Here is a 21062-nt window from a genome sequence, read left to right on the forward strand (position 1 = left end):
TGCTGCCACAGACTCAAGACAGCCTGGACAACTCTGCATCAAATTTCAAATCTCCCGACAAGAAAACTGCTGTGTTTTCCAGCATGGAAACTGCCCGGCATGGTGGCTCATGCTGTAATCCCAGCACTCAGGGAGGCCAAGGCAAAAGGATCGCTTGAGCCCAAGAGTTCAAGACCAGCCTGGGCAACATGGCGAGACCCCATCTTTACAAAAAATAAAAAAGTCAGGCATGGCGGCACATGTTTGTAGTCCTAGCTACTCAGGAGCTGAGACAGGAGGATCACTTGAGCCCAAGAGTTCCAGGCTGCAGTGAGCTGTGATGGTACCACTGCACTCCAGGCTGGGGGACAGAGCGAGGCCCCGTCTCAAAAAACAAACAAGCAAACAAACAGACATCATGGTGAGAAGCAGCTGTGACCCACCTTCTCCCACTCAGTGAGGACTTCTCTTAGGATGTCCCCAACCCACTGCACCCACAAGGCTTCTCTGCACTCATCTGGTATCAAAGCTGGGAGCTTTCTTTAGCAGAGGATTGCAGACACATAGCAAGCATTGTTTAAATAACTTTTTACTTTTCCCTTAATAAGATATTTGAAACTGTTTTTATATCTCATATTAAAAATAAACCTAGGAGTCCAGAGAAACTTGCCACCAGTCCTGGAGCCATGAGCAATTCTCTCCTCCCTCTGGCCTCAGTTTCCTTGTCTGTGAGGTGGGGAGGATCTTTGATCTTGATCTTTAGTGGGTCCCCCCGCCATGGCCCCCACGTGAATAAATCTCCGCTTTGGCACTCCCTTGGCTCTTCTTGACAGTTCTCCCCAGCTCCCAAGCAATTCCAGACATTCCTGTGGGGCTGTGATTGACAAAGCTATTGGCAGGTGCCGCCTACGTAAGCCACATCTTTTCCTGGAGCCACGCGAATGATCTTCGTCCTCCACACACAGAGCCGGGATGAAGCAGGGGCAAAGGAGAAAGGAGCGACAGGTGCTGGTGACTGGGAGTGCTTCCTGCTGCTCCCCGGAGTCCCCAGCCCTGCTGGCCCTCAGGGAAGCCAGTCGAGCTGATGGCAACAGAGGGACAGCCTGGGAAACCCAGCTGCCTGTCTGTTGGTCACTGTCGTCAAGGGCAGGCTGAGAAGGACGTGGGCCAGGGATAAGGGAGCCATCCCTGGACTTCCTGGGGCCCATGAGACCTCCGGACAGTGAGGCAGGACAAAGGCCTATGTCTTCTTTATCTCACTGTAATGTGAATCTGGTTCTTTCTCCCGGGGCCTCTGAGCAGCTCTGTTAGAATCAAACACCACCGAGGCATAGTGAAGTTCTTCCCTGGGGGCGGCCTGCAGAGAGAAACCGAGAAACTGGAGGCTCGGGAGAAGCAGGGGAAGGAAGGACCCCCGGCATAGGACAGAGGAGGGAGCACACCTGAGGGGCCTTGGGGAGGCCTCACTGTAGAGGATCTACTGTCCTGGCCTCTTTCTCTTCATGATCCTGTCCACCCTGCTCCTCCCCACCTGCACAAGCCACACCACAACATCCCCAGCATCAGAGGCAGGAGGCTCCCTGGACTCCTTGGGGCTGACCCAGCCTGGTCCATTCTACAGAGAAGAAACTGAGGCCCTGAGAGTTGGCTGGGCTCCCCTGAGACACCTCTGTGCTTCTCTTAATGAAATATTCTTGCGGCCAGGCGCGGTGGCTCACGCCTCTAATCCCAGCACTGTGGGAGGCCAAGCGGGTGGATCACTTGAGGTCAGGAGTTTGAGACCAGCCTGGAAACATAGTGAAACCCAGTCTCTACTAAAAATACAAAAATTAGCTGGGCATGGTGGTGGGCACTTGTAATCCCTGCTACTTGGGAGGCTGAGGCAGGAGAATCGCTTGAACCGGAGAGGCAGAAGTTGCAATGGCCAAGATTGCACCACTGCACTCCAGCCTGGTGACAGAGTAAGACTCTGTCTCAAAAAAAAAAAAAAAAAAAGAAAAAGAAAAGAACAGAAAAGTTCTCACAATGAAGCAGCCATGGGTCCCTTTCTGAGGTCCCTTTCTGCAGAGGACCCCTAGTTCTCTAGGTAGAGGTGAAGCCAGTACAGGGGTACCACATTGGCCCTGCAGCTCTGATTAACTGGCTGTGCTGTGGGCATGAGTCCCAACTTGTACCATGGGGGCTGGGAGAAGAGTAAGACCATGCCCCATCCACTTTAGATCATGAGACAACAAGTTAGAACAACAAAGATGTTGCTGGTTTCAGGCCATGCAGCTTTGTGGACGCAAGATCATGTCACGCAAGGAAGGAGTCAGGCTTGACCATCACAGGGGCGCTCAGAAACTTGGCCAGGAGCTAGCCGAGTGTGGTGTCTCAATCCTGTAATCCCAGCACTTTGGGAAGCCAGGGCGGGTGGATCACTTGAGGTCAGGAGTCTGCGACCAGCCTGGCCAACATGGTGAAACCCTGTCTCTACTAAAAAGACAAAAATCAGCCAGTGCAGTGGCATGTGCCTACAGTCCCAGCTACTCTGGAGGCTGAGGCTGAGGCAAGAGAATTGCTTGAACCTGGGAGGCAGAGATTGCAGTGAGCCAAGACTGTGCCACTGCATTCTAGCCTGGGGGACACAGCAAGATTCTGCCTTAAAAAAAAAAAAAAAAAGAAAGAAAGAAAGTTGGCCAGGAGCCATCCAGGACCCTGGGTCCCCAGACCATCCTTATCCTCATTCTAACAGCTGGCGGGAGGTTGGGGAGGGGTGTGGCTATCAGAGGACCCAGCAGTTGCAGGACTGGATCCCCTCTTCCCCTGTCCGGTGCAAAACGGCGGCCTGGGGAGAATGGTACCAGGCTGGAGATATCCCAGGGAGTTGGGCCACTTTTCTAGGCAGACCAGCAACAGTGTCCCCTGTCACCCTGGTGCCAGCCCTCCATGGCACCACACAGCATGTCTGAGGGGCCCCTTCAGCTCCCAGGCCTGGGGGGTTCTTTACACATCCCTGTCTGATGCTTACATCTCTCCCGATCCTCTCTGCCAAGTGACCCCCAGCTTCTGCTTGAACTCTCCCACTAGTAGGTGAGTCATGACCCAGGGAGGCAGCCCCCATCCCGTTATCCCAGTTGAAGGTGGCTGCGCCCAAGGGTTGACCCACAGCGGGTCACAGACAAAAACCTGGAAAGCAGAGTTGATGCCAAAGAGATGATGAGACCAAAACAGTGAGAAGTCTCAGTTTCTCACCTTGGTGCATGATACACAGCAGGTGCTTAACCCATGCTGGACTTCACGGACTCTCAGAGCCATAGCTGCTGGCCACCCCCCTAACCACCCAGCTGCAATGACACCAAGCCCTTCTAAGGACCTCTACTCTGGCAAAATCAACACTTGTTCCATCTCCGTGTGTCCCCATCCCTGACAGGCACAAGATCACCAAGCTCACCCCTTCCTTCCCCTTCTGCCCACCCCCCTAGAGGTGCCCTGGCACAGCCAGGGGCCTCATGCCCAGAAGCCGGGCTCCTGCACCTACCACGGTGCTGTATTCCACCTGCACCTCTCTTGGTGGTGCTGGCTCTTCCTGCAGAGGCCACGACAGTAGCTCCAGATTCGCGTAGTGCAGCTCACTCTGCTCGGCAGCCTGGGTGGGCGGGAGGTCCCAGGTGGGTGTCCACGGAGCTCTGCAGCCTCTGTCCCTGCATGTCTGCACGTGTCTCCCCCTCCTCTATGCTCTGAGCGCCTCAGCCCCCACTTCCCCTTCCTGCCTCCACCCCACTCTGTCCAGTAGTTGAATGTTCCCCAGGTCAGCTCCGCTGGGAGGGCCTCCCTTCATTCCATTTGCCCTGTTTGGGAGGGGACAGGCTGGCCAGGACTCAGAACAAGACCCAGTGACCACATCTCCCAGCATCGTTTGTCCTGCTCTGGGTGAGCTCCCCGCTCCATGCATCCACCATCCATCCTCCATTGGCCGATGGGACTGTCCAACTCCCCAGCATCCTCTGTACCCTCCACCCAGCCACCTGATACACCTCCTGCTGAAGCCCCCCTTACCTGCTTGGGGTTCTGGGACAGCTCCGAATGCTCACCAGCTAGAGATAAGAGGACAGGAAGGAGGTTGAATCCTGGAGCAAGGGCCAGGATGGAAGGTCCTACAAGCTTTCTGGGAAAAGGCCTTTCCCTAGAGACTTCAGCCCTGGGGACCTATCCCTTCAGGCCTGAAGCATGGTAGGAACTCAAGAGTTTGTTGAGTGAGACTCTGTCTCAAAATTTAAAAAAAGAGAAAAAGAAAACAAAACAAGAAATCATAGATGAATTTATAAAGGCATAGAAAAAAAGACTGGAAAGACACCTCAGGTGCCAGTGCCTGGTTTTCTCTAGGTGGTGGGGTTTTTAGTTATCATTGATGATGGGGGATTTATTTCCTTCTTTGTGCTTTTACTCATTTTTCAAATTTCCTACAATAATCACATATATCCTTCTTAAGGGAGGAGTGAGAGCCTTTCTGGGTGAAAGGGCACAAGGAAACTGAAAGGGACTCAGAACTCAAACAACCCAGTGGCGTCCACGTGAGTGCTGAAGTTTAGACTGGGGTTGCCAGAAAATGACACAAGCAAAGCAGACGGGAAAGAGGAAGTGATTTTCTTCCCATACACCCTGTACAGATCTACTATAGCTGATTTCTCCCCCAAAAGCCTGGGCGCCACGGGAAGCATTGGGGGTGCGTGTGAGCAGTGCCCCCCACCAAGTATGCACCAGCCTATCCTGCAGCTATGAGTGGGACAGGATAACCCCATCTTTTCCCACCCCAGTCTCACTTTGCAGTCTTGGAAGGCTTTGGACAAAGATTCCCCTGAGAATCTTCTGCCCATGGAATCTTGAACTCTCCAAACAGGGAGGAAGTTTCAGGCTTACACTTGACCTTGGCCAGGAATCTGCTCTCCTAGAGGACTGGTGGCCACACCTCCACTTGTTCCTCTGTTCCTGTGCTTATTCAATTCGCCTATCAGGTATTTATTGAGCACCTACTTACTGAGTGCCAAGAGTTTCTGTTCTCTCTTTTAATCTGAGCTCAGAGGAGGGCAGCTGGACTAGAGGTTGCCTGGAGCCCCCTGGGGTGCCCACTGTGGCTGGAGATATTGAGTAACACATTAATTTGATGAATATTGGTTCTGTACCTCCTTGAAGCACATGCCTGTGGGAAGACAGGTGAGGACACCAGCAATGATAGTCTGGTTTCCAAAAGGCTGTGACAGCAGAGGTACAGTCAGGAGGGGTCCCAAGTCACTCTTTGGAGTCAAAGAAAAGATCCCAGAGAAAAGAAAGTCTGAGGACCACCGTGAGTCCACTGGGAGCAAGCTGGGGAGAGAGGGCAGGGGAGGCCCTCCAGGTGTCCAGAGCAAACCCAGAAGGAGAAGAGATGCTGAGGTTGAGGCTCTCATTAAAGGAGATACAAGAAGTTGGTTTCCGGGGTGCACGGATGGGGAGAGGGAGGTGGGTAGAGCCAGATCGTGGAGGGCCGTGACTCCTGGGGAGACCTGGACTTTTTATGGTGGGGGAGATCATGCAAGGGTTTATTTTATTGTATAGACATGGGGGTCTTGTTGTGTTACACAGGCTGGTCTTGAATTCCTCGGCTCAAGCAATCCTCCCATCTCAGCCTCCTGAGTAGCTGGAACTACAGATGCACATCACTGTACCCAGGTCACCATGCCAGGGTTTTAAACAGAAAAGGATCATTGCTTCATGGGCCAACCACCCTTGGGCTGGCAATGGGAATGCCTCCTGCTAGGGAGCCACAGCCTGTAACCACCACGCACAAGGATGCCTCCTCTGGGACCTGCCCTGTAGGATCACCCAGGGTGTGCGGTCTGGGTGTCGCATTTGATAGCAATACTGTGAGACGAGGACATAGCTTTGAAGATGAGTGTCTGTGGTCAAGGCCTGACCACCCCAGGTGGGGCAGAGGGGTGTGGGGAGCCAACTCACCTTTGATCCGTTTCTGAAACATCCTCCAGGCTAGCAGGGAGGCCCCCACCAACAGAAGCAGCAACAACGCCAACAGGGAGAGGAGCAGCGGGAGCCTGGAGGAGGCACAGGGTGGTGAGGGCAGGGTGAATTTGCCTTCTCCAATTTATTTTTTTTTTAATTTTAATTTTTATTTATTTATTTTTGAGACAGGATCTGGCTCTGTTACCCAAAGGAGGCTGGAGTGCAGTGGTGATCATAGCTCACTGCGGCCTTGAACCCCTGGTCTCAAATGATCCTCCTGCCTCAGCCTCCAAGTAGCTGGGTCTACAGGCACAGGCCACCACGGCTAATTTTTAAATTTTCTGTAGAGACGTAATCTTGCTATATTGCCCAGTATGGTCTCAGACTCCTGGGCTCAAGCCACCCTCCTGCCTCAGCTTCCCAAAGTGCTGGGATGACAGGCATGAGCCAACATACCTGGTCTCCTTCTCTAACTTTTTAAGTAGATAGATAAGGTCAATTAAAAAAAAAATAGACAGTATAAAGCCTGCTTTCTACACACCCCCATTTACACATTCCCCAATTTCCCCACATACACACACATGCTGTTCTTAAGAACCTTCCAGAGTTTCTTTATGTGTATACAAGCAAATACGAATGTACGGGATTTCCCTTCTCTTTTCACACAAAGGAGGCCTCCTCTAACACTATTCTGGTTTTACTTTACAACACATCTTAGAGGTCTTTCCACGTCAGGGCATAAAGAAGTCCCTCACTCTTTCCTATAGCTGCAGGGTATTCCAATACGTGTATAGACAGTGATTTATTTAAATGTTCCCTCTGAATGGGCATTTCCCCCAGTCCTTTGCAATGGTAAACGTTGCCTATAAATCGCCTTGCAGCTCCACCTTTTCACACCTGACCAGGCAGCAGCAGACTGACCAGGAGGCTGATGCAGCCCAGCTTCAGGCCCCTCCATTGCTTGGGCCCCTTCCTTCATGCCTATGTTTGCATCCATAATTTTGTCATATTTTTCTTAGATTTCCCACCCACTAACCCACCCCGCAAATTGCTCAACCTTCAGGCCCCACAGAACCCAGTGCTGCTACCTGTGTGCATCTACAGGGTAAGCTTCTGGAAGAGGCAGGTTCAAGCCTGAACTTTGCCTTGTCTTATATGTTGGCAGAAGCCTGTAGAGGGGTTTCTGGGTGTTGTTTAGTAAAGAATCTGGCTGGCCTTCGTCCCCAGCTCTTAGGAGGGAGGCTCTAAATCCTTGGAATTTCCCAAGAATTAGGAGTGTCTTTGTTGTTCATGAATCACACCTGGACTTTGGTAGGTGATGAGACAATAGGATGGGGCTGGTCACCAGAAAGACCAACCACGTAATTAGAGATCTGGAGCCCTGAACCGGCCCAACCTCCCAAAGAGGGATTGGAGGTGGAGACAGTTCAATCACATCATACCTATGTAATGAAACCCCAATAAAAACTCTGGACGCCAAAGCTTGGAGGAGCTTCCTGGTTGATAAATATATTGAGGTGCAGTGGGGAGGGTGCAGGTGATGCTCCCTGATTTTAGCTGGAGAGGGCACAGAAACTGTTTGGGATCCTCCCAAGCCTTGTCTTATGTGTCTCTACATTGGCTGGTCCTAATCTTTATCCTTTATCCTTTATGATAAAACTGTAAGTATAATACTTTCCAGAGTTCTGAGTCTAACAAATTATTGAACCTGAGGGGGTCCTTGGAACCCCCAAATTTGCAGCCAGTTGGTCAGAAGCATGGTGGCCTGGGGATCCCCAAAGTTCAACTGGCATCTAAATCAGGGCGGTCTTGTGGATATGGAAGCTCTTCACCTGTGGGGTCTGCACTAACACTGAGTGGCTAGCACCAGGATTGAATTGTGGGGTTTTGGGCTGGAATAGGGAGTCCATGAATCCCAGAAACAGTTTGTGACTGCACATGTTTTTCTGAGGAGAGTGTCCATAGATGTCAGATTCTGTGTGGGGTTGGTGACCCCCAAAAAGGTTAAGAACCACTATTTAGAGAGGAGAACTCAAGGCTTTGGAGTCACATAAACCAGAATTGGAAGCTTAGCCTTAGCCTCTTGTAGCTACTTGACTGGGCAAATTGCTTAATCTCTCTGAGTCTCTATTTACTCATCTGTAAAACTGGGATTGATGTGGGTTGGCTGTGTCCCCACCCAAATCTCGTCTTGAATTGTAGCTCCCATATAATTCCCATGTGTTGTGGGAGGGACCCGGTGGGAGATAATTGAATCATGGGGGTGGTTTGCCCCACACTGTTCTCGTGGTAGTGAATAAGTCTCACGAGATCTGATGGTTTTATAAGAGGAGATCCCTTTTGCTTGGTTCTCATTCTCTGTCTGGCCTGCTGCCACGTAAGACATGCCTTTTGCTTTCTGCCTTGATTGTGAGGCCTCCTCAGGAACTGTGAGTCCATTAAACCTCTTCCCCTTTATAATTTATCCAGTCTTGGGTATGTCTTTATCAACAGTGTGAAAACAGATTAATATCGGGAATGACAACAGTACAGGGCTGCAGTGAAGGGCAAACGAGAGCACTCATGTGAAGCATCTAACACGGGCCTCGTAGGATGTCACCAGCCCTCAGTAACTATCAGTTTCCTTCCATCTGCCCCCCGACTTCTCCCGGACCTGAGCCCCCATCCAAAGCCAAGAGCAGGTCCAAGCCGGGGTGTACAGACTGTGGCTTCCAACCTGGGCCTGGGGCAAAGGGAGTGATGCACACCTCTGGCTGACCCATATGGCCGAGGTCCCTGCCCTGGGCTCCTCCCCGCACAGGGCCCCTTCCATGTCTCAGGGGCTAGGGTGCTTACTGTGAGCTCACGACCTCCTCATTTTCCTCCCAGTTGCTGGTACTGTGGGTGGCACTCACTGTAAACAGGGAAGTGGATGATACAGGTGGAAATACAGTTGTGATTGTTGAAGTCTTGGCTGCAGTGATGCTTGTAGGTGTCATTGACATTGATGCTGGTGGCAAAACCACATTATCAGACCCAGGGAGCCGTCCTCCGGCTCTCCCACCCCTCAGGATGCCTTTTTGGTTTGATTTCACACAAAATGTTCACTCAGGAAGGGGACAGGATGCAGGACCCCGGGGCCACAGTCTCTCCAGGACCCTCCTGGGCCAACTGAGCATTTCTGAACAGGATGCAGATGCCACTCCCAATGGTCCTGATTTTCTATCCTGCTGATGAGGGTCCAGGTCTCCTGCAAGCCTCCATGCTGCAGAGGAGTCTGTCTACACTGCAAATCTGACCTGTCTTGTGCTAAGGCTCCCCCTGAGGGCAGCAGCTTCCCATCTGGCCCCCCAGCCTCTCTGTGCAGCCTCACCCTTCCCCCACGCAGCTGCACTTCCGTGGGGCTGAGCCACAGGTGCACTCCTGCCTCCTTCACAGGCAACGCTCTCTCAGCCCCCCTGTCACCGGACCCTCCCCTTCTTCAATACTGGGCAGACATGTCGGCTGCTCCAGGAGAGACGTCCTGACTGTGTTCCCCTGGCCCCCACCTCTCTCTCTCTTACACACACACACACACACCCACCACACACATAGTCGGCTTCACGTCTCTGATCTGATTCCTGCCCCAACAATTCCAACCTGAGCCTATTTAGGTGCTGACGGAAGGAGGGGCTCACCTGGGAACACGGACACCTTAACCTGGACATAGGGATCATAAAGGTCTTGGAGCAACGGTGTATCCACCCCACACCAGTATGTGCCTGTGTCCTCCTCTGTGAGGTTCTCCAAGGTCACTGTGAAGCTGAGGTTTCCAGGACTGTCCCTGATGGACACTCGGCCATTCATTTTTCCTGCTGGCCCTTTGGTCTCCACAATCTTGTCACATCGGAGAACCCGTGGTGGTCTGCACCAGTATTTGTTGAGAGTCTTGTGTTTCTCCTCATAGCAACACTGCACGCTCAGGGATCCCCCCACGGGGCCGTCCACGGTGCTGGGGCCTCTCAGAGCAAAACAACCTGGAAAACACAAGCCCGAGTCCCAGCTCTTCCTCAGATGAGCCTGGTCAAGGGTGCCCTGGGGTCAGGGCTGCATGGACCCTGGGGGTGTGGAGGAGGTAGTGGCAGGCAGACAGACCTTGTCCACCCAGAAGCGGGGACTGAGAGGCTCCCTCCATGCACAGGTGGAAACGGGGCAAAGGCTTTCCAAGGAGACTGGAAGAGCTCAGGCTGGGCGCCCTGGGGTCACCTCCTCCAAAGATTCCCCAACTGCACATCAGCACCCCCAGCCCTCAGCCCCTGACTCCTTCACCCATATCAGCTCCATCAGCCAGATTTACACCTTGAGCATTCTCTTTTCTGCTCTGCCACCCCCAAGATTTTGCTCATAGCAGCCTCTTTCTCCAGCCCCTGCCTCCTTTCCCTTACCCTTCCCAATCCTCTCACCCACTGGGGGCCTCCTGCTTCCAAACCTGCCAGGACCGTGAGAACTCGCCCCTCAGCACCTGCCCTCCCGGGAGGGCCACCCCAGCCCTGGGCGCTCCAGCAAGAGGAAGATCAGCCCTCATACTGATCTGGTCCCACCAAGGGGGCAAACCCGGGCAGTAACAGGGTTGTCAAGCCATTCTGACAAGAATACTGGCCGGGTACAGTGGGTCGCGCCTGTAATCCCAGCACTTCGGTAGGCAAAGGCGGGTGGATCACTTGAGGCCAGGAGTTCGAAACCAGCCTGGCCAACATGGTGAAACCCGTCTCTACTAAGAATACAAAATTTAGCCTGGTGTGGTGGCGCACACCTGTAATTGCAGCTACTGGGAAGGCTGAGGCACGAGAATCTCTTCAATCCCGGAGGCAGAGGTTACGTTGAGCTGAGATCGCACCACTGCACTCCAGCCTGAGTGACAGAACAGAGACTCCCTCTCTCAAGTCACAAACGCAGAAGGCTCACTGACAAAAACTTCAGTTCATCCTGTGTCTTAGTTTGCCCAGCTCTCCGACTTAAATCTCAGAAATAAATGAGCTTCCTTGAAAATTATGTCTACCATTTTCCCAAATAATTCTCAGATGCAAAGCGGGGAGAGTAAGGTGATGGCTCGAAGCTAGTGTCAGCCGCCAAGCAGAGGACACATGGCCCCTGCCCAGGGCAGATGGGCATGTGCCCGCCGGGCAGTTACGTGTGCAGTGTCTCACTGCCCTTGTAATTCTGTGGCCCCATATTGGCCGGGGATGGTGGGAGGAGGGCTTGCTCTCCTTTCCTCGGGTTAGAACTTTTTTGTTGAGGTGGAGTTTTGCTCTGTTGCCCAGGCTGGAGTGAAGTGGTGGGATCTCAGCTCACTGCAACCTCCACCTCCTGGGTTCAAGTGATTCTCCTGCCTCAGCCTGCTGAGTAGTTAGGATTATAGGCGTCCACCACACCCAGATAATTTTTGTGTTTTTAGTAGAGACGGGGCTTCATGTTGGCCAGGCTGGTCTCGAACTCCTGACCTCAGGTGATCTGCCCGTCTTGGCTTCCCAAAATGCTGGGATTACAGGCATGAGCTACTGCGCCTGGCCAAAACTCTTTAATTTTACTTACTGTTTCAAATGCTTAAATCTCCACACACGAGAGAGAATTTGAGACCACGCTAATGAAAGCCCCAGGTGGGTAGGGGTCTCCTTCTCATACCTTCAATGTCTGCAGGTGCCTCGCACCATGGTAGGCCCTCTCTAAAAACTTCAGTGCAAGCTCCTCCTCGACCCCATTGGCTCCACACCCAGCCCACTGCGCCCAAAGATGATGACAAGCTCCTCGGTGCCTCTCCCAGAGGCCCATCCAAACCTCTCCTCGCCTGGATGAACAGATCCCCCTGCAGGGAAGGCCGTTCTAAGCTTGCCACAGGTGTGATGTTTCTCAGCAGCAATTCCCAGGACAAAAAGAAAGAACCTCAGAACCATCTGCGTTTACATCTCTACCCTATTACGTATCAGCTGTGTGTTCCAGGGCAAGGTAGTTAACCTCTCAGAGCTTCAGACACCTCACCTATAAAATGGTGACAATTGTCCCTGACTCATATGGCCTTTGCAGGTGTTAAATGAGATCATAGGTGTAAAACGCCTGGTAAATAACATTAGGTTGAATCACATGAAATGGCTGATATTCAACCTTTTGACCAAGACAACAGGGTTTCACATGACTTGAGCTAATAAAACTAGATAACCTTTGGGCTGGCCTAAATAAGACATGACAAGAGAAAAGGACCATAGATGAAGAAAGAATGAAGAGTTAAGATATTATTTTGCAGAAATTCCCTACAGAAAATTCATAAACTTGGATGAATGTGATTTCCTAGAAAAACACAAATCACTAAAATTGACACATTAAGTGCTTAATAAGTAAATGGAGCCTGGGCAACATGGTGAGATCCCATCTCTACAAAAAAATACAAAAATTAACTAGGTGTACTGGTGTACACGTGTGGTCCCAGTTACTCAGGAGGCTGAGGTGGGAGGATCATTTTAGCCCAGGAGGTCGAGGCTGCAGTGAGCTATGATTGCATCACCGCACTTCAGCCCGGGTGACAGAGTGAGACCCTGACTCCAATAAATAAATAGGCCAGGTGCAGTGGCTCATGCCTGTAATCCTAGAACTTTGGGAGGCCAAAGTGGGAGGACTGCTTGAGCCTAGGCGTTTGAGGCCAGCCTGGGCAACGTGGTGAGACCCTTATCTCTACCAAAAATACAAAAAATTAGTCAGGCATGGTGGCATGTGCCTGTATTCCCAGCTACTCAGGAGGCTGAGGCGGGAGGATCACTTGAGTCCAGGAGGTGGCGGTTGCAGTGAGCTGTGATCACACCACTGCACTCCAGCCTGGGCGACAGAGTGAGACCCTATCTCAAAAAATAAATAAATACTGTCAGTTCCCAGCCCACCTTCACCCAAGATACTGTTCCTGCTCCCTGTCCTGACCCGATTCCCTGCCTCTCCTGGGCTGCGAATCGTCATCTTTCTTTGTCCACGTTTTGGCTTCTCTCCTGACCTCAGTGACTCCACCACCTCTGCCCACAGCACCCAATCCTGTCTCTCGTCCTATCTCCAGTGTCTGACTTCCCTTTGGATTTAGTCTCTCTCCCCCACTCTCTCTCTTTCTCTCTTACTCTCTCTCTTTCTCTTTCTCCTGATTAACTTCTTTCCTCTGAAATCTTGGATAATGTCACCCAGTCTCCCCAAAGCTCTGCCCCATCTGTCACCCAATGACAGCTCTGCCCCAGTGACACCCAATGAAGGTGTCATTATAATTTAGAGATTGCGAAGTGTCAGAAAACCCTCCGTTTGCTTCTCCACTTACCTGGAATGACCACACGGACCCCCAGTGCTCCCACGCTTGTGTTTGTGTGCTTTCTCTCCTCCAACCCGAATCACCACCCCCAACCCCTCCAATCATAAACAGGAGACTGGGGACCACCTTGGGGCCAGGGTCCTCTACTAGGATATTCCTCTGTCGTCTTAATGTTTTCCTTTAAGATCACAGAGTCTTGACCCATTAACTCTCAGATAAATGACTGAACTGTCCAACTCAAGAGGTCAGAAGAGGAACACACACACGCACATACACAACACAGAATACACACACACACAACACAGAAAGAACAAGGTCATCTTTCACGAATTGGTGAATTCACAGAAATCAGTGAATTAAGAAACAGAAAAACAGTGGAGTTAGTGTATACATTAATAAATGGGTTTTTTGGTAAGGGGTAAATGATTAACTATTTTATTTTATTTTTTTGAGACACAGTTTCACTCTTGTCACCCAGGCTGGAGGGCAGTGGTATGATCTCGGTTCACTGCAACCTTGGCCTCCTGGGTTCAAGTGACTCTCATGTCTCAGCCTCCCGAGTGGCTGGGACTACAGGGTGGGTGCTACCATGCCTGGCTAATTTTGTGTTTTTAGTAGACACAGGGTTTCACCATGTTGGCCAGGCTGGTCTCAAACTCCTGATCTCAAGTGATCCACCTGCCTTTGTCTCCCAAGGTATTGGGATAACAGGTGTGAGCCAATGTGCCTGGCCTCAAACAATTAATTGGACTAGTGGGTAGCCAGACCAAAAAAAAAAATATATAAGACATAGACATAAAATTCAAAAGAAAAATAGCAGTTTAATTTGCAATTCTCTACAAATAAGTCTGTAAATCTGGATGACACTGATGATTTTTTAGGAAAATATAAATTATCAGTGTAGGCCAAGAGTAGACTTTTTTTTTTTTTAAGAGACAGGGTCTTACTATATTGCCCAGGCCAGTCTCAGACTCCTGGGCTCAAGCTATCCTCCCACCTCAACCTCCCAAAATTCTGGGATTACAGGGGTGAGCCACTGTACCCAGCTAGTTATTAAGACCAGCTAGTTATTATGACTGTTATTAAGAAATTATTTCCCTTCCATCAAAAGAAAAGAAGCAAAACTCAATTTTACAAGTTAGTTCTTTCAAAACTTCAAGGAACAAATAATTTCAGTTTTATTTAAACATTTGCAGAGAACACAGAAACAGGGAGCTCTCCCTAATTCTTTTCATGAAGTCAGCATAATATATCAAGACAAACATCTGACCAGATCTCCTAATGTAATTCACCTCCTTCATAGTTGAAAGGATAAAAACAATAATAATTTCTATAGATAATAAAAATGGTATTTTGTGGGGGCCTGGAGCAGTGGTTCATGCCTATAATCCTACCACTTTGGAGGCCAAGGCTGGCAGATTGACTGAGCTCAGGAGTTCAAGACCACCTTGGGCAACACGGTGAAACCCCGTCTCTACTAAAATACAAAAAATTAGCCAGCAGTGGTGGCAGGTGCCTGTAATCCCAGCTACTCATGAGGCTGAGGCAGGAGAATTGTTTGAACCTGGGAGGTGGAGGTTGCAGTGAGCAGAGATCAAGCCACTGCACTCCAGCACTGGGTGATAGAGTGAGATTCTGTCTCCAAAAAATTAATAAATAAAAATAAAATAAAAAATGTTTTGTAGGAGCCAGGTGTGGTGGTTCATGCCTGTAATCCCAGCAGTTTGGGAGGACAAGGTGGGAGGATCCCTCCATCCCAGGAGGTGGAGGCCAGCCTGGGCAACATGGTAAGACCCTGTCCCTAAAAAAAATTAAGAATCCAGCTGGGTGTGGCGGCACACACCTGTAGTTTCAGCTACTGGGGAGGTTGAGGTGGGAGGATCACTTGAGCCTGGAAGTTGGAGGCTGCAGTGAACCGTGATTGCACCACTGCACTCCAGTTTGGGTGATGGTGGGAGACCCTGTCTCAAAACATAAAAATGCTGGCCAGGCTTGGTGGCTCACACCTGCAATCCCAGCATTTTGGGAGGCCAAGGCGGGTGGATCACATGAGGTCGGGAGTTTGAGACCAGCCTGACCAACATGGAGTAACCCCATCTCTACTAAAAATACAAAATTAGCCAGGCGTGGTGGTGCATGCCTGTAATCTCAGCTACTCAGGAGGCTGAGGCAGGAGAATCACTTGAACCCGGGAGGTGGAGTTTGCAGTGAGCCGAGATCGCGCCCTTGCACTCCAGCCTGGGCAATAAGAACAAAACTCCATCTCAAAAAAGAAAAAAAATTTAATAAATAAAAGTGAAAATGCTTTGTGGATAGTTGTTAGTGGATCCCTTCTTCCTACTAACGAGAAGCTCTGGTCCTTTTCCCCCGAGTCAGCGACAGGGCAGGGACAGCCACCACCACTGCGTCCGCTGGGCCTCATTCTGGCTGTACCAGCCAATGAGTCAATGGGAGAAAGAGAAACAGATATCAGACAGGAACTGAAAACTCCCCATGCACACCGATCCTATGGAAACAGAAGAACACCCAAGAGAATCGCAGGAGCACCAGTGGAAACGGGAGGATGACCCGTTTCCAAGTCAAGACACCAAAAGTAATAACCTTCCCACAGACAAGTAGTTAGCAAATATAATTGCAGAAAACCTCTGATCTGTAAGGAAAGCAACCAAAAAGATGTAAAATATCCTAGAACTAGGCCTGAGGAGTCTGCACAGGACCCATCTGAGAAGAGCGGTGGATGTGACTGAAGGCACAGTGGGTGACTCTGCGGGAGGAAGCCCTGCGCTTGGACAGGGAAGGCTCAACCCCACGTTTCTCTGCCCGGCCTTTTCCCTCCTCGCCCTCCCTACCACCTTTTCTGTCCCCTCTGTCCCATATGCCCTTCTTGGAGAGGACTGACCCCTGGTTCTCAGGCCCACGCAAGGGCTAACCGTAGCCAGGCCTGCCTCGGGACTTCCTCTGCTCAGGCTCCAGCCATTGGGCTGCCCTGGTTAAATCTCCACATTCCAGAGACTATTGACCCGTTCCCCACTCCCACCCTACCTCCCCCACCGCCCTGCCCTCCTCCACACCCTGCACCTGGTGAGCCGGGCATCTCCCCCACCCTCCCCACACACCCCTCCTCCACACCCTGCACCTGGTGAGCCGGGCATCTCCCCCACCCTCCCCACACACCCCTCCTCCACACCCTGCACCTGGTGAGCCGGGCATCTCCCCCACCCTCCCCACATGCGCCTCGCAGTCAGTGGCTGCCACTCTCCACCCGTCCTGCCTCTCGTCCCTCTTCCTGTAAGAATTCAACTGAAAACCTAAAAGGTTCCTTTTCTGCACCAACCCCTTATCACTCGCTCCACTGTGGTTCAGCCAAGGTACCTGGGTGCAGAGCAGGGAGAGGCTCTGGCTCCTTCCTCTCCCAGGGGTGTGGCCCTTCATCTGTCCATCTTATATGGTGGACAGAGCGCAACCCGTTCTGCGTTCTGCACCGAGTCCAGACTCAGAGTGTCTCGTGTGACACCTGCCCTGCGGCCCTGCCCCTTGCACCCTCCCTCCCTGATGCAGACTTTCCCGGGCAGGGAGCCTCTTACCTAGGACCCAGAGAAGCAGCAGAGCCCAAGGCAGCCACATGGTCCCTTCCCCAGCACAGGCGGCACTTGCAGCGCCAGGCCCCAGCCGGACCCGAGGGGACAGTCACAACTCCAAGGCCCTGACTTCTGCTTTTCTTGGTGCCGCACTGCTTCCTTGTTCAGCTTCTTTTGGTTCTATTCCTGGAGCCGGCCAGAAAATGGAGGAAGTTGGGGAGCCCCGGCTAAGCCTCCCCTGGGAACGGCGCGTCCTCCTTAACCCAGGTTGAGGTTGCAGGTTCCTCGGCTATTTCTAGTGATGAGACCTCTCCCTGTAGTGACTCCCTAGCTTGCAGGACCGCTCCCCGACTCTCACCTCCCCGGGTCTCCTTCTAGTGGAAGGCCCAATAACTCCTTCCTCCTTTCCTTGTAGTCAAGATGGGCAACCCTGGGGGAGGGGCCCGCCGAGCCGGCTCCTCTCACCCTCGGTGGTGCCCACGAGGAGGCTGCCCGGGGGAACTCCCCTTTCCTGAGTCCCTTCCCTGAGTCCCTTGGGGGTCCAGGCCTGGGCTTCGGGGCTTAGGGAAGGGGAGTTGTCATCGTGGCCCCAGAGTCCCTGAATGGTTCCTAGTCTTGGAAATGTATTCAACTTGACACGGAGGTCCTCCAGCCACACCTTCCTTTCTATATAGCCCCATTGGAGCCAGCTCGGGGCTGGGCACAGAATAGGGACTCAGTGAGCCTGTAAGGACCCCTCTCTTTCCTGATCCACACGGAGTTCAGACTCAAAACACACACACTCACACACTCACACTCACATACACACTCACACAAACACACACATTCACACATACACTCACACCCACACACATTCACAAACTCACACATACATAAACACACACTCACACACATATTCACACACACACACAAACACATTCACAAACACACACACACTCACACACACAAACACACACATTCACACATACACTCACACCCACACGCATTCACAAACTCACATACACACACACAAACACACGCACACATATTCTCACACACACACACACACACAAACATATTCACAAACACACACACACATTCATACACTCACACACACGCTCATATATACACACTCACACACACACAGGCCCTCTCACCCACACACATTCACACACTCACATTCACACACACACAAACACACATTCACACACTGATACACACAAACACACATTCACACACACTGAAACACACATTCACACAATGCATTTACACACATATACAACTGAAATACACTCACATATACATTCACACACACAAACTCTCACACACACACTGATACATTCACACACAGTCACATACACTCGCAAACTCACACACACAGTCTCACACACGTGCCTTGAGTAGGTGCCCCGGCTTGCACAGAATGACCAGGTGGGCACAGGAAATGCCACTCCTAATGTGTAATGCGTCACCTGGGAACTTACAGTCCCCAAGCTCAGAGCGTCCACCCACACGGAGCCCTGTGCCAGCTATGGGATCCCAAGAATGCCCTTCTTGCTCCTTTTGGAATTTTTCACTATCCTCTTCCTTCCAGCCCCAGGAGCACCTTGCCCAGGAAGGTGTCAGGAGGCCAAGGAGACCTGTGGGCTCTGCGGCTGGAAGATTCAAGGACAGAGCCTGGGGGACATTGTGGAAATTTCCATGATGATGCAGTCATAGATTAACTAAAGCTCATTAAGATCCAAGACACTTTGGGGCCGGCCGCCGTGGCTCACTCCTGTAATCCCTGCACTTTGGGAGGCTGAGGCGGGCGGATCATGAGGTCAGGAGTTCGAGACCAGCCTGGCCAACGTGGCGAAACCCTGTCTCTACTAAAAATACAAAAATGTGGTGGGCGCCTGCAATCCCAGCTACTCGGGAGGCTGAGACAGGAGAATTGCTTGAACCCAGCAGGCAAAGGTTGCAGTGAGCCAAGATCGTGCCATTGCCCTCCAGCCTGGGCAACAAGAGCAAGACTCCATCTCGAAAAACAAAAAAAGATTCAAGACACTTCGGATCATGACACTGTTGAGCTGAACATAAAAATGCAGGAGATGCGTCATATTCGGTGGTTTTTGTGGCCTGATCATTGCAAAGTTTCTCAAAAATTATTTTTTGATTCAACCATGACCGAAAAGGAGCTGCTGCAGTCTTAAACATCCAGGCCAGACAGAGAAGCGGAAGGCTAAGTTCTGGTGTGGCTTGTCCACTTACCACTGAATGACCTTGAGCAAAGTCTGTGGCTTCTGTAAAACGTCAATAATGACGGCTTCTCTGTGGGAATAAATATTATAATGATTATACAAATACTGAAATGTCGGTGTTCGTTAACATCCTCAGGTCAGTTTTTCTGAGGGAATACATCTCTACTTTTGGTGAAAGGTAATAGGAAAATTGGATTCAACGGGAAGTGTGCTTCACAGATAATCGATGAGATGCAATTCTCCTTGGGCACATAGAGAAACACCTGACTTACTGCAAGGGAAAGGGATCGGGGGATCCCTTAGACCATGCCACGCCCATCCTGCTCACCCTACCCTGTCCACAAACCAAAAGGAAGAAACAAAATGGTGCAAAATAACCACAAAACATGAGCGAATTCAGGAAGTTGCACATTCTGGCTATGTCTGGATAGCCGTCAGGTGACATGACTCAGGGGGAGGATGAGCTGAGGCCACAGGGCTGAGACCCATTTCCCAGGGGTGGGGGTGGGGGGTGGTCCCACAGCAACCACAAAACTTCTGATCAGCTCTGGAGTCTCTTCCTGGTGTGGACACACATGCCCAGAGGCCAGTGAGAGGTGCTGGTGGTGATGTGGGGTTGGGAGCTTTCTGGGAAGACCTGCAGCAGCAGCATTGTGCCCTGTGAACCACAGGGTCCTCAGAAAAGATTTGCGGAGTGGATGGGCTATGGCACTTCCCAGCAGAACTTCCCTTTTGAAAGCAGCCCAGTCTCAGAGCCACCCTCCTGCCGGGGCAGCCTGGCTGTTCCCCATCCACTCTGTTCCTTCCTCCCCTGAGCTTGAAGCTGGGAGGGCCTCAGCCCCATGGGTGCCACTCAAGGGCGGCCCAGAGGCTGGGCATCCAGAGCTGAGAAGCGGGATCGGGGCGGCGTGACTGTGGCCCCCCATTGGGACGAACAGCTTGACAGCTGCTGAGCACAGGATGGAAAGGGGGGCAGGCTGACCTCCTGACCTCTCGGGGGAACCTGCTGTGGCTTGGTGCTCTTGCTGTGTGTACTTCGAGTTGTGTACTCAGGGTCTGAATGAGATTTGCAGGGGGAGGGGCATTAGGGAAGGACAGAGACGGGGGACTAGGAAGATCTCGCTTCCTTTCTTTCCGCAGGAGCCTGGGTGAGACCAACTGCAAGAGCCTGATGCTACCTGGGGACAGCCCACGCCCTGCCCTCCTGCCCATCTCTGGGGAAGCTTCCCCACCCCTCCTGCAGCCCCCAGAGGCTCAGGCAGCTTCAGCAACTCATGCCCTGGCACGTCCCACGGTCCCCAGGCCATACATAGTCCACACCAGCTGGTCACGATGACTGGTTACCTGCTCTCCTGGTTGGTCCTGGGTGTATTGTGGTCAAGATGAAGAGGAAGAGGAAGCTGTAGGCAGATGTGTGGTGATCATAGTCAGAGGCCTGGGAGCCTCAGCGTCCCACAAGGTTTCCTGTCCATGATGCCACTGCTCCATGCAGGCCCCAAACCCAAGCACGCCTGTAGTCCCGGCTACTCAGGAGGCTGAGGCAGGAGAATCGCTTGAACCTGGAAGGCAGAGGTTGCAGTGAGCCAAGATCACGCCACTGTACTCCAGCCTGGGGTGACAGAGTGAGACTCTGTCTCAAAAAAAAAAAAAAAAAAAAAAAAGAACACTGGCTCCGCCTTGGCTCTGTCCCCACCCCCCACCCATCCCTGGTTGTCTGTCCCATAACTGGTTGGCCCCAAGGGGACACATTGTGACCCTAAAAACTTACGGTGGCAGGGAGGGGAGTGAGCAGAGACTGGACAGAGTGGAGCTGGGGTGGGCCAGATGGTGAAACTTAGCCCTGGAACAGGCAGGTTGTGGGGAGGTGCTTGAGGGGGGGTCCCACAGTCCTGCTCCTAACTCCCAAAGTGGCTGGAGCCAGGGGATGCCAATCAGACAGTGGGACCCAGCAGCCAGGAAGGGGTGCAGTCTGCAGCCCCCTGAAGAAGCTGCTCTCCTTGGAACTCTGGTGAAGTC

At 51.8% G+C, this 21062-nt stretch overlaps 1 protein-coding gene across 2 annotated transcripts; it reads right to left on the minus strand.

The window, feature by feature from the left end:
• Positions 1 to 552: 552 nt before the first annotated feature.
• On the minus strand, positions 553 to 20622 carry CD300A (CD300a molecule). 2 transcript variants are annotated; one of them, XM_073005065.1, is made up of 9 exons: positions 20391 to 20620; positions 19057 to 19116; positions 16831 to 17010; positions 9612 to 9950; positions 8791 to 8944; positions 5953 to 6047; positions 4018 to 4055; positions 3500 to 3607; positions 553 to 1336 (listed from the first exon to the last, which is right to left on the minus strand). In XM_073005065.1, the coding sequence occupies exons 3-9, from the start codon at positions 16868 to 16870 to the stop codon at positions 1220 to 1222; spliced, it is 891 nt and encodes a 296-aa protein (XP_072861166.1). In that variant the 5' UTR covers positions 16871 to 17010; positions 19057 to 19116; positions 20391 to 20620; the 3' UTR covers positions 553 to 1219. The 2 variants fall into 2 exon arrangements, with proteins under 2 accessions (XP_072861166.1, XP_072861167.1); XM_073005066.1 differs by lacking the exon at positions 3500 to 3607 and having other exon boundaries at positions 20391 to 20622.
• Between the last annotated feature and the right edge of the window lie 440 nt (positions 20623 to 21062).

The sequence above is a fragment of the Chlorocebus sabaeus genome, chromosome 16 (genome assembly GCF_047675955.1).
Source record: "Chlorocebus sabaeus isolate Y175 chromosome 16, mChlSab1.0.hap1, whole genome shotgun sequence".
Classification (NCBI taxonomy): Eukaryota; Metazoa; Chordata; class Mammalia; order Primates; family Cercopithecidae; genus Chlorocebus; species Chlorocebus sabaeus.

What these genes read in the sequence shown, in the direction of transcription:
- CD300A (XM_073005065.1), bottom strand. Translation starts at nt 16,870, where the DNA reads ATGTGGCTGCCTTGGGCTCTGCTGCTTCTCTGGGTCCTAG. An exon ending in GAGGAGGTCGTGAGCTCACA is followed by an intron (nt 6,048 to 8,790) that starts GTAAGCACCCTA and finishes TGCCTCCTCCAG; the next exon opens with GCTCCCGCTGCTCCTCTCCC. An exon ending in AGGTGGAATACAGCACCGTG is followed by an intron (nt 1,337 to 3,499) that starts GTAGGTGCAGGA and finishes TTCTCTCTGCAG; the next exon opens with GCCGCCCCCAGGGAAGAACT.